Below are 13259 nucleotides of genomic sequence, written 5' to 3'. Positions count from 1 at the left end.
GTAATATCAGTGATTTTGACTTGGTATCGTTTCTTTTGCCAGTTAGTTTATAACATAAGTTATAAATATGACTTTGTTCAGTGATATTATCATGTTGATGACACCTATAATGATGGATATGCTGCTGCTGCTGCTGCTGATGATGATGATGATGATGATGATGAAGAGGAGGAGGAGGAGGACATCCTAACATAATCTGTACATTGTAGAACTGCTGCCGCCTTTGCGTACGGTCTGGACAAGTTAGATGGAGAAACGAACGTCCTGGTGTTTGACTTGGGAGTGGGAACGTTTGACGTGTCAATCATCACCATCGACCATGGCGTGTTTGAGGTGGTGGCCACCAATGGAGACACACATCTAGGTAAATGTCTCGCCTACATGTGTATGTTGTTGCCATATTGGCTTTTTCACTCCTCCCGGTAATGTGTTCAACTACACTTGATAGACTCGATAGAACATTACAGTCCCACAGTGGTTATTTACGTATCTACGTAATGTATTCCACCATACTAGCAGCGGTTGTCTAAATTATTCCAGGACAAAATACCACTCCTTTTGAACCTTTTGAATAAAATACACACAAAATGTAGTGTCAAATTTGGCTTATGTCATAACATGTTTTCCATACCTTCTTTTGCTAAATTTATTCTGTTGTGTAAATTAATCAATAACATCACTTTTGAAAAAGAAGAACACATTGTGTCATATAGCACGTAATTACGTCATTACATGTCTTCCATACATTCTCTGTCAGGCAGTCAAGACATCGACCAGAGACTGATAGAGTACTTCATCAAACAATACAAGACGAGGACGGGGCAGGACCTACTAAAGAACAGCGGGGCCACCCAGAAACTGCGTCGTGAGGTGGAGAAGGCGAAGAGAGCCCTGTCCTCCCAGCATCAGACTCGGGTGGAGATTGAGTCTATCATGGGTGGTCATGATTTCTCTGAAGTCCTCACTAGAGCTAAACTGGAGGAACTGAACATGGTAAGAGTTCAAGTGATACGTGTAAATATTGTTTTGCAGGTCACACAAACGCAAAACGTCCATGACCGTAATAAACACATTCTGACATTCAACTCACCCGGGCCTCATTCCTCAACAACGACCTTTGTGCTGACTCGATCGTACATGCAGTTCATTTTGACAAAGAGTCTTGCTCTGTGGTACAAGGCCTAGCTTATTTCAGTGTTAGAAATCTTTCCCCATTGTGTGACGCAGCGTTCTATGTTGCATCACACAATTAGCTCAATTACATGATTATGACTGAAATCAGCATCTTTGACTACAGTGCAGCATTCAGTGTTGATTAACACATACCTGTGATATCACGTATCACCCACGAATGCTGAACACCATAAAGGAATACATTGAGCAAAAGCTACCTGATGTTCTCTGACCAGTCGGTTGATAGTCGATGGGTTACAAGCAGTATCTCTTAATACACAATAACTAAGGTATTGAGGCAATTGAATGATGATGCATCATCATATTATATCTAATTTGTTTACTTTTTCTTTTGTCAGGACCTTTTCAAATCAACTTTGAATTATATGCAGTCGGCTTTGGATGAGGCATATCTGAACAGGACGGATATCCATGAGATTGTTATGGTCGGAGAATCAAGTGAGATACCCAAGATTCAACAACTGGTGAAGGAGTTCCTTGATGGGAAGGTGAGTCGACCTCGGGGATATTAGAACTACTTCAGTGTCAGTTAAATTCAATAACATAACACTGTATTGTGAAATGGTTCACTGACTTGCAAGACTGGACGTGTTTTAGCTGTGTTCGTTATATAGGTTCAGGTAGGTTAAGCGATACCTATTTACAGTTAGAGTTGACGGAACTGGGTTGGTGGAATAATGCTTGAAGGTCAAGATCAGTTCCAAGAAGTCTCAACCGTCCACACACTGGCCAGCTAACGTGGTTCAGGTGCTGGGCAGGTGATGAGACACGATCACCTTGAGTACAGGTTGAGCATTGCCAGCACTGCTGGGTTGGTGGAATAATACTTGAAGGTCAAGATCAGTACTGGGTTGGTGGAATAATACTTGAAGGTCAAGATCAGTTCCAAGAAGTCTCATCCATCCACTCACTGGCCAGCTAACGTGGTTCAGGTGCTGGGCAGGTGATGAGACACGATCACCTTGAGTACAGGTTGAGCATTGCCAGCACTGCTGGGTTGGTAGAATAAATACTTGAAGGTCAAGATCAGTTCCAAGAAGTTTCATCCATCCACTCACTGGCCATCTAACGTGGTTCAGGTGCTGGGCAGGTGATGAGACACGATCACCTTGAGTACAGGTTGAGCATTGCCAGCACTGCTGGATTGGTAGAATAAATACTTGAAGGTCAAGATCAGTTCCAAGAAGTTTCATCCATCCACTCACTGGCCATTTAACGTGGTTCAGGTGCTGGGCAGGTGATGAGACACGATCACCTTGAGTACAGGTTGAGCATTGCCAGCACTACTGGGTTGGTAGAATAAATACTTGAAGGTCAAGATCAGTTCCAAGAAGTCTCATCCATCCACGAATATATAATTGAAGGTCATGATCAGTTCCAAGAAGTGTAATCCATCCACTCACTGGCCATCTAACGTGGTTCAGGTGCTGGGCAGGTGATGAGACACGATCACCTTGAGTACAGGTTGAGCATTGCCAGCACTGTTAGGTTGGTGGAATAAATACTCGAAAGTAATGATCAGTTCCAAGAAGTCTCATCCATCCACTCACTGGCCATCTAACGTGGTTCAGGTACTGGGTATGTGACGAGACACGGCTGCCTTGAGTACAGGTTGAGCATTGCCAGCACTGTTAGGTTGGTGGAATAAATACTCTAAAGTAATGATCAGTTCCCAGTAGTCTCATCCATCCACAGACGTGGTTCAGGTACTAAATACACGGCTACCTTGTGTACAGGTAGAGCGGGCATGGGATGTAGAGGCTAAAATTAACTTGATGTCTGAATGGTCTTCGAGCCCTGAAACAGATTTCGAAGTACAAATGGGCCCAAAGTCATTACGTTAGGTCGTGCATTTCGATACCCTGGCAAACTGTAAAGTCTTTCCACATTAACCACATTCACATATCTTTTATGTATATTTTTCACATACCTGAGAAGCATACGTTTGACATATACGTATCCATAAGTCCATTGTGTATAGTACGCTTCACATATCCTTTGTGTCTAGTTTTGACACGTCCATTATGCAAGTATTTGACATGTCCATTGTGAATACTTTTACATATGTATTTAACATACTTTTCACAAATCCATTATATATTTTTTGACATGTTCATTCTACATAATTTAACATATTCATTTGTGTACCATATGTGCCAACTGTTGTTTTTATTGTATGCACTGAAGACCATTGTGTTATACTTTGATATACCCGGCATGACATATGATAGACGGCAATTTTGGTTTGATATGGCCTGACACTATGTGTACGTACCTGCAGGTTGATCAATTATTTCACATGTGGGTGGGTTAAGGGTGTGGTCTCTGTGGTGAGTCATTACAAGGGGGACGCTTACTCTCTGACTTGTATTCCAGGAACCAAACAGAGGCATCAACCCTGAAGAAGTTGTAGCTTACGGAGCCGCTGTTCATGGAAGAGTCATGGCTGAGGATGGCGACAACGACATCATACTCTGCGACTCCAGCCCATTGAGTCTCGGAATTGAAACCATTGGCGGCGTCATGGCAAAGGTCATCGGGCGTAACTCATTTATTCCCACCAGGAGAACAGAGCAGTTTACAACAACAGAACACGACCAGGATGAAGTGACAATTCGGGTCTATGAAGGCGAGAGGGCCATGACAAAGAACAACCTTTTCTTGGGACAATTTGACCTTACAGGTATTCAGCCTGCGTCTAGAGGGGTCCCTCTGATTAATGTTACCATTGAAATAGACGTGAATGGTATTGTGTACGTAACAGCTGAAGAAATAGGAACTGGAAATAAGAACAACATTATCATTAAGTATGACGTAGCGGAGAGGCCTTCTCCTGAATATTTGGAGAAGATGATTCAAGATGCTGAAGAGTTTGCCGATGAGGACAAGGAGATGATGGAGAAGGCGGAAGCTGACCTCAGAGCTGGGGATAAATGGACAAGCAGGAAGGCTGTGAGAAGGAAACCCATCTTACCAGGTGACCCGGAGATCGTTTCCCGTGATGAGCTCTGAGGGAAGAATCGGAACAGGAAGATGAGACAATAATACTGGAAACTAAAGACACATGGATGTCGTTCGGATGGAACCACTGCATCTTATAATATCAGACAACGCTGAGAACGTTTAACGTGAAGAGATTTAAATATCTTTGGAACTGAATCAATATGGAACTGGTAGGGGTAGAGTGTGTATTGCCTGTTGGTATATGTGCCTGTGCGTGTATTTGTGTCTGTGTATCTCCCGCTGTGTGTTTGATGTGTGTGTGTGCGTGCATCCCTTCATTTAAACTGTGAAGCGATGAAATGTTTCACATGTCCTGGCTTTATAGAGAATATATTGTATTTGCTGAGACGACGCTTAATTTAGTGGACGAGTGGGATGTGTTCTAGCCACACACATATGAAATAATTCTCAATAAGTAATGAATCAAGTAATGAATGAAATTGTGACATAATGAATGAAGCAATAATTTAATTTATGACTGAAGTAATGACGTAATGAATGAAGTAATCAAAGACGTAATGAATAAGATAATGAAGTTCAGAATAGAGTAAAGAAGTAATGAAAGACTAAATGAATAAAGGCAGCAATGAATCAATGGATGGATGAGTCATGTTTATGTAAACATAGAATTAAGTAACAAATGGTCAACAAACACACAAACACATGCATATATACAATATGGGAATTGTTAGGTTTTTTTAATGAAAGTGTTATCAGTTTTCCAAAAATGCACATAATATATTTTTATGTTTTTATCAATGAATGAAAGGAGTAAAGAAATAATGGATGAATGAATGAAGTAAAGAAGTAATGAATGAAGTAGGGAAGTAATGAATGAAGTAAGGAGTAATTGATGCATGATGTAAAGAAGTCACAAAAGATGTAATGAATGAATGAAGTAAACAGGTAATAAATGAATGGATGAAAGTAGTAATGAATGAATGAATGAAGTTGAGTATGACGTCATGCTGAATGAATAAAGTAAAGAAGTATTGAATGAATGAATAAATGAAGTAGAGAAGTAATGAATGAATGAATTTACGTAGTAATGGATCAAGGTATACCCTTCGATTGCATGCATGTATACATAGATGAAGTCCCTACCTGCGACTGTAAAACCCCACTCGGAAGATGAGACAATAATGCTGGAAAGTAAAGACACATGGATGTCGTGCGGAAGGACACACTGCAACTTATACTATAAGACACATCTAAGAACGTTTAACGTGAAGAGATTTAAATATCTTTGGAACTGAATTCATAGGGAACTGGTAGGAATGAGTGTGGAATTGCTTGTGGGTCTATGTGACTGTGCGTGTGTATGTGTGTCAGTGTATGCGCATCTCCCTTCGTTTTAAACTGTGAAGAAATGAAATGTTTCACATGTCCTGGCTTTGTACAGAATACATTGTGTTTGCTGAGACGACGCTTAATTTAGTGAACGAGTCTGGTGGGTTCTAACATATAGCCTTACGCCACATATGAAATGATTAAGTAATGAATGAAGTAATGAATGACGTAATGAATGAAGTAATCAAGTACAGGATAGAGTAAAAAGTAATGAAAGAATGAATGATGAATGACTGAATGAAGTAAAGAAGTAATGAATGAATGGATGGATGTATGTATGGATAAGTCATGTTTATGTAATTATATGATTACGTAGCAACATATATACAATATGGGAAGTGTAAGTAGTTTTCAATGAAAATGTATTTTTGTTAAGTATGCACATGTATTTTTCATGTTTTTATTAATAGATGAATATAGTAATGAATGCATGATATAAATAAGGTATGAACGAAGTAATGAATGGAGCAAAGAAGTAATGGATGAATAAATGAAGTAAAGAATGAATATGTGAATGAACGAATGCTGTAAAAAGTAATAAATGGATGAAGGAAGATGTAAATATTTAATTATGAAGCAAAGAAGTAATGAATGAAGTAATCAAAGACGTAATGAATAAGATAATGAAGTTCAGAATAGAGTAAAGAAGTAATGAAAGACTAAATGAATAAAGGCAGCAATGAATCAATGGATGGATGAGTCATGTTTATGTAAACATAGAATTAAGTAACAAATGGTCAACAAACACACAAACACATGCATATATACAATATGGGAATTGTTAGTTTTTTAATGAAAGTGTTATCAGTTTTTCAAAAATGCACATAATATATTTTTATGTTTTTATCAATGAATGAAAGGAGTAAAGAAATAATGGATGAATGAATGAAGTAGGGAAGTAATGAATGAAGTAGGGAAGTAATGAATGAAGTAAGGAGTAATTGATGCATGAGGTAAAGAAGTCACAAAAGATGTAATGAATGAATGAAGTAAAGAGATAATAAATGAATGGATGAGTCGTAATGAATAAGATAGTGTATACCATATAGGTCCGATTACCTGCCTGTCTAATAGAACTTGCCACGTGATGTTCCTGCAACTGTAAAACCAGCGTAAAACCTCGTTCAGTCCATTCCATAAAGCTGTGAAATATACATGAAGTTGTACAATACTCCAGTTGATGTTGCTATGCCATGTACTTTCAGCGGTCCGTTCTGTGGTGTGCAACCCTGTGTTGTATATGTGACCTGGTAAAATATAATAGTTGCAGGTGAAGCAGGGCGTGAAGTCATCCCACAGAAGACACCATAACCTTGTCAGTATGCTGACTGGGTATACATTTGTGATATGATACATTTGTCTTAACTGTCCTATTTTCTGATAAATTTCACGATTAGTGGTTAGCTAAATGGCGTTCTGTTGTTGATATCATCAGGTTGATTACAAAGCTAGCATTGTCTTTGTGTACAAACACACACTGACAAGAGCGCACACGCATACGCACACGCCCAGCCCCACACGTCCTTGTGAAAGTGCTTTAAGCAAAGATCAACCTCTCTCCGACTCTCTCAACCCCCCAGTCCCAATATCCACCCTCACACCGATATCTTCGATGATGCCCAAAAGCGAAAACACTACGCCATAAGAATAATAGATGTCTGTATGTCGTACGTACATACTACCAAGCTGTTTGTGAGCGTGTGTGAATAATCCTTGTCTGTAGTTTATCTTATGACAGAAGTTATTATTCACGGTTTGTCCACACATTGAGTTATTCAAAAACTCAGAGCCATACGATGTGACCAGAATATATTTTCTCTGTTGGTAGAGGAAACACACTATACTGTATGCAATAAAGGTGTTTCCAATTTTGAATTTGCATCCCATTATTCATATAGGGTCGCTCTGCTTACTGAGTTCTGATTTTGAACGTAACATTGTTGACATGGTAGTGATCATAGACCGGAGTCATCTTTGGACTACCCAGTTTTAGTGTCAAGGGAACCACGTGGCGCATGTCCTCAGACTACAGGCTAAACCTTGACCTTAGGCTGCATTTCTCCAAGCTAAGCCTTCAGGCGAGATGGGTACAGTGTTGACCATAGGCTGCATTTCTCCAAGCTAAGCCTTCAGGCGAGATGGGTACAGTGTTGACCATAGACTGCATTTCTCCAAGCTAAGCCTTCAGGCGAGATGGGTACAGTGTTGACCATAGGCTGCATTTCTCCAAGCTAAGCCTTCAGGCGAGATGGGTACAGTGTTGACCATAGACTGCATTTCTCTAAGCAAGCTAAACCTTCAGGCGAGATGGGTACAGTGTTGACCATAGGCTGCATTTCTCCAAGCTAAGCCTTCAGGCGAGATGGGTACAGTGTTGACCATAGACTGCATTTCTCCAAGAAACCTTCAGGCGAGATTTACAGTGTTGACCATAGCTATTTCTCCAAGCTAAGGCTTCAGGCGAGATGGGTACAGTGTTGACCATAGACTGCATTTCTCCAAGCTAAGCTTCAGGCGAGATGGGTACAGTGTTGACCATTGCATTTCTCCAAGCTAAACCTTCAAGGCGAGATGGGTACAGTGTTGACCATAGACTGCATTTCTCCAAGCTAAGCCTTCAGGCGAGAGATGGGTACAGTGTTGACCATAGACTGCATTTCTCCAAGCTAAGGCTTCCAAGCTAATAGCTGCATTCAGGCGAGATGGGTACAGTGTTGACCATAGACTGCATTTCTCCAAGCTAAACATTCAGGCGAGATGGGTACAGTGTTGACCATAGACTGCATTTCTCCAAGCTAAGGCTTCAGGCGAGATGGGTACAGTGTTGACCATAGACTGCATTTCTCCAAGCTAAGGCTTCAGGCGAGATGGGTACAGTGTTGACCATAGGCTGCATTTCTCCAAGCTAAGCCTTCAGGCGAGATGGGTACAGTGTTGACCATAGACTGCATTTCTGCAAGCTAAACCTTCAGGCGAGATGGGTACAGTGTGGACCATAGTTCACGATTAGTGCTTAGCTAAATGGCGTTTTGTTGTTGATATCATCAGGTTGATTACAGGTTGGGTACAGTGTGGACCATAGACTGCATTTCTCCAAGCTAAGGCTTCAGACGAGATGGGTACAGTGTGGACCATAGACTGCATTTATGCAAGCTAAGCCTTGAAACGAGAGGGGGGTATAGTGTGGACCATAGACTGCATTTCTCCAAGCTAAACCTTCAGGCGAGATGGGTACAGTGTTGACCATAGACTGCATTTCTCCAAGCTAAACATTCAGGCGAGATGGGTACAGTGTTGACCATAGACTGCATTTCTCCAAGCTAAACCTTCAGGCGAGATGGGTACAGTGTTGACCATAGACTGCATTTCTCCAAGCTAAACCTTCAGGCGAGATGGGTACAGTGTTGACCATAGACTGCATTTCTGCAAGCTAAGCCTTGAAACAGGAGGGGTACAGTGTTGACCATAGACTGCATTTCTGCAAGCTAAGCCTTGAAGCGAGAGGGGTACAGTGTGGACCATAGACTGCATTTCTCCAAGCTAAGCCTTGAGGCGAGAGGGGTATAGTGTGGACCATAGACTGCATTTCTCCAAGCTAAGCCTTCAGGCGAGATGGGTACAGTGTTGACCATAGACTGCATTTCTCTAAGGCTTCAGGCAAGCAGTGTTGACCACACTGCAGGCCTTCAGAGATGGGTACAGTGTGGACCATAGACTGCATTTCTCCAAGCTAAGGCTTCAGGCGAGATGGGTACAGTGTTGACCATAGACTGCATTTCTCCAAGCTAAACCTTCAGGCGAGATGGGTACAGTGTTGACCATAGACTGCATTTCTCCAAGCTAAGGCTTCAGGCGAGATGGGTACAGTGTTGACCATAGGCTGCATTTCTCCAAGCTAAGCCTTCAGGCGAGATGGGTACAGTGTTGACCATAGACTGCATTTCTGCAAGCTAAACCTTCAGGCGAGATGGGTACAGTGTGGACCATAGTTCACGATTAGTGCTTAGCTAAATGGCGTTTTGTTGTTGATATCATCAGGTTGATTACAGGTTGGGTACAGTGTGGACCATAGACTGCATTTCTCCAAGCTAAGGCTTCAGACGAGATGGGTACAGTGTGGACCATAGACTGCATTTCTCCAAGCTAAGCCTTGAAACGAGAGGGGTATAGTGTGGACCATAGACTGCATTTCTCCAAGCTAAACATTCAGGCGAGATGGGTACAGTGTTGACCATAGACTGCATTTCTCCAAGCTAAACATTCAGGCGAGATGGGTACAGTGTTGACCATAGACTGCATTTCTCCAAGCTAAACCTTCAGGCGAGATGGGTACAGTGTTGACCATAGACTGCATTTCTCCAAGCTAAGGCTTCAGGCGAGATGGGTACAGTGTTGACCATAGACTGCATTTCTGCAAGCTAAGCCTTGAAACGAGAGGGGTACAGTGTTGACCATAGACTGCATTTCTGCAAGCCAAGCCTTGAAGCGAGAGGGGTATAGTGTGGTCCAAAGACTGTATTTCTGCAAGCTAAGCCTTGAAACGAGAGGGGTATAGTGTGGACCATAGACTGCATTTCTCCAAGCTAAGCCTTCAGGCCAGATGGGTACAGTGTTGACCATAGACTGCTTTTCTCCAAGCTAAACACTCAGGTGAGATGGGTATAGTGTGGACCATAGACTGCATTTCTCCAAGCTAAGGCTTCAGGCGAGATGGGTACAGTGTTGACCATAGACTGCATTTCTCCAAGCTAAACCTTCAGGCGAGATGGGTACAGTGTTGACCATAGATTGCATTTCTCCAAGCTAAGGCTTCAGGCGAGATGGGTACAGTGTTGACCATAGACTGCATTTCTGCAAGCTAAGCCTTGAAACGAGAGGTGTATAGTGTTGACCATAGACTGCATTTCTCCAAGCTAAACCTTCAGGCGAGATGGGTATAGTGTGGACCATAGTTCACGATTAGTGCTTTGCTAAATGGCGTTCTGTTGTTGATATCATCAGGTTGATTACAGGTTGGGTACAGTGTGGACCATAGACTGCATTTCTCCAAGCTAAGGCTTCAGGCGAGATGGGTACAGTGTGGACCATAGACTGCATTTCTCCAAGCTAAACCTTCAGGCGAGATGGGTACAGTGTTGACCATAGACTGCATTTCTCCAAGCTAAGGCTTCAGGCGAGATGGGTACAGTGTTGACCATAGGCTGCATTTCTGCAAGCTAAGCCTTGAAGCGAGAGGGGTATAGTGTGGTCCAAAGACTGTATTTCTGCAAGCTAAGCCTTGAAACGAGAGGGGTATAGTGTGGACCATAGACTGCATTTCTCCAAGCTAAGCCTTGAAACGAGAGGGGTTTGAGTGTGGACCATAGACTGCATTTCCCCAAGCTAAACGTTGAAACGAGATGGGTATAATGTGCACCATAGACTGCATTTTTCCAAGCTAAACCTTTAAACGAGAGAGATATAGTGTGGACCATAGACTGCCTATCTCCAAGCTAAGCTTTGAGGCGAGAGAGGTATAGTGTGGACCATAGTGTGTTCTCCTACACGACCCTTCTTGTTTAAATTAAATCCACAATCACCCTAAACTATACTAGGCGTCATTAATAAAGGGGCAAATGATATATAGCAATGGCAACATTGTGACATGTAGACAAAAAGTTCAAACAGTTCAAACAGCATTAGCAAACATCAGTTACACCAACACCCCTAAAATGAAAATGACAGACATGAATCACTCGGTCATTCAATATCTTGTGTCAAGACACAGGTGCACCTTGTTTTCATGCTCCTTATCAAGTTCATAAAGAAAGCTTGGGGAATCGCATTCTATTCCTCTACTAGAGCTCTGCGGAATCCTGGGAGATTCACTGGTGCTGGGTGACGTTTGTACACACGTCGACCGAGTTCATCCCATCCCTCAATTGGGCTGAGGTCTGGCGAGCACACCGTGCTGCCTTAGGAATTCTGTGACAATCCTGGCCCTATGAGGCCTAGCGTTGTCGTCTTGCAGTTAAGAGGGTCGACCACAAAGGCCATGTATGGCTTGCAGGAATGGTACTGCTAACGTCCCGATGACGTTGTCCGTACGATTACACATGTGTATATATTTATCATTTGTTTCTCTACGTCACACACGTGTACATTTATAAATCTTTTATTTTGTACCTGACACACTTGTAAATGCACAACTCATATATTTTCCACATCACACACGTTTAAATGTACAAATCATATAGGTTCTGCATCACACACTTGTAAATGTACAAATCATATTTTCTACATAACACACGTGTAAATGTACATATCTTTTATTTTCTACAATACACACTTGTAAATGTACAAATCATATATTTTCTACATCACACACGTGTAAATTTACAAATCATATATTTTCTACATCACACACGCGTAAATGTACAAATCATATATTTTCTACATCATACACTTGTAAATGTACAAAGTTTCTATTTCCCACATCACACACGTGTTCGTGTACTCTTCGTTATTTATATATCACACATGTCCATGTGTAAATGAACAAATATTTTATTTTCTATATTACACACATGTACGTATACACTCCTTGTATTGTCTACACCTGTATACCAAAATCTAAATACACAAATGAATGTACAAAAATGTATAGATAAACTCTTCTCCTGGACAAACATGATTATTCAATTGACAGGCAGGACTGAGATAGTGTTTCACTAATGGGAAGCCCCATACCCATTCGTCACCACTCGCCCCTTTCCGTAACCTCCAAGAAGACTCGTCCCCCTCTCGATGCTTGTTATGTGCGAAAATACGACAAACCAATCAGAACGCGCGTAAATGAATGCGGTGCTTTGATAAAAATAATCCCGAGAACTTAAATCGTTTATGGCCTTATGTCATTGTTCTTAGCTAACAGGATTTTGCTGTCTAATGTGAAGTTTGGGATAAGCATCATGCGATTGACGGTGAGAGATTCAAATACACGCACGTGCGTTTGTTGACATAACGGCTCTCATGGGTCCAGCTGAGGGTGTTTCTGACGATCTTGCGGGCCTATTATGGAAATTGTACGTGCGCATCCAACAATTTTAGGAAATGTAATTATATATCGCTACGAGTTTCAAAACAATAATATTATATCTGTATGTAACTAATCTACTTTAATCTTTAACATTGGGCATATATTTCAATTCTCTGAGAATATTTTAGTCTGACCTTCTTGTGGTCATTTATATATTTTTCAGCGAATTCCGTTAAAATTCCACTTGTGGTATGACAGCAAGTTTACACGTATGTCCAGTTTGAGAAATATTATAAAAGTCATTTTTTGAGTTTCTGTTTTGGGATTTAATGTAGCGGGTTTTTTTTCACAAATTTGATTTGCATATTCAATAAAATAAGTCCCATTTGTGATTCATGAACCATTTTCAGAAATATAATTGGAAATATAAGGTGAATATATGTTGATAATTACGTCAGAATATGTCTTTAACAAATATGTTCTTTTCTTTCTTTTAGTTGTACCAAGGAGATTTAATTCTTTAGAATAAATAGCAAAAACGAAAACAGCAATACAATGTATGAGTACTTCGGTGATATTAAGTACCATTGGGATCAAACAGGAATAGAGTTATCGTTCCTGTTTGAAGTAGTTCTGATGTTCCTACGCCAATATGAAATCCTTCCAGAGGGGCACGAGTCGCTATTCGGCTTGT

General features: G+C 41.1%; 1 protein-coding gene across 2 annotated transcripts in view; it reads left to right on the top strand.

The window, feature by feature from the left end:
- Positions 1–7323, top strand: part of LOC124264176 (endoplasmic reticulum chaperone BiP-like) — a 12490-nt gene extending 5167 nt beyond the window's left edge. For both annotated transcript variants that reach the window (XM_046698916.1, XM_046698915.1), the window contains exons 5-9: positions 210–364; positions 758–993; positions 1533–1682; positions 3571–6143; positions 6583–7323. In XM_046698916.1, the coding sequence (XP_046554872.1) occupies positions 210–364; positions 758–993; positions 1533–1682; positions 3571–4206 (1177 nt within the window). In that variant the 3' untranslated portion in view covers positions 4207–6143; positions 6583–7323. The remainder of the gene's footprint in view (positions 1–209; positions 365–757; positions 994–1532; positions 1683–3570; positions 6144–6582) is intronic.
- The last annotated feature ends 5936 nt before the right edge of the window (positions 7324–13259 follow it).

The sequence above is a fragment of the Haliotis rubra genome, unplaced genomic scaffold (assembly GCF_003918875.1).
Source record: "Haliotis rubra isolate DU_JTF1 unplaced genomic scaffold, ASM391887v1 Scf911, whole genome shotgun sequence".
Lineage (NCBI taxonomy): Eukaryota > Metazoa > Mollusca > Gastropoda > Lepetellida > Haliotidae > Haliotis > Haliotis rubra.
This window is presented reverse-complemented; position numbering and strand designations above follow the sequence as displayed.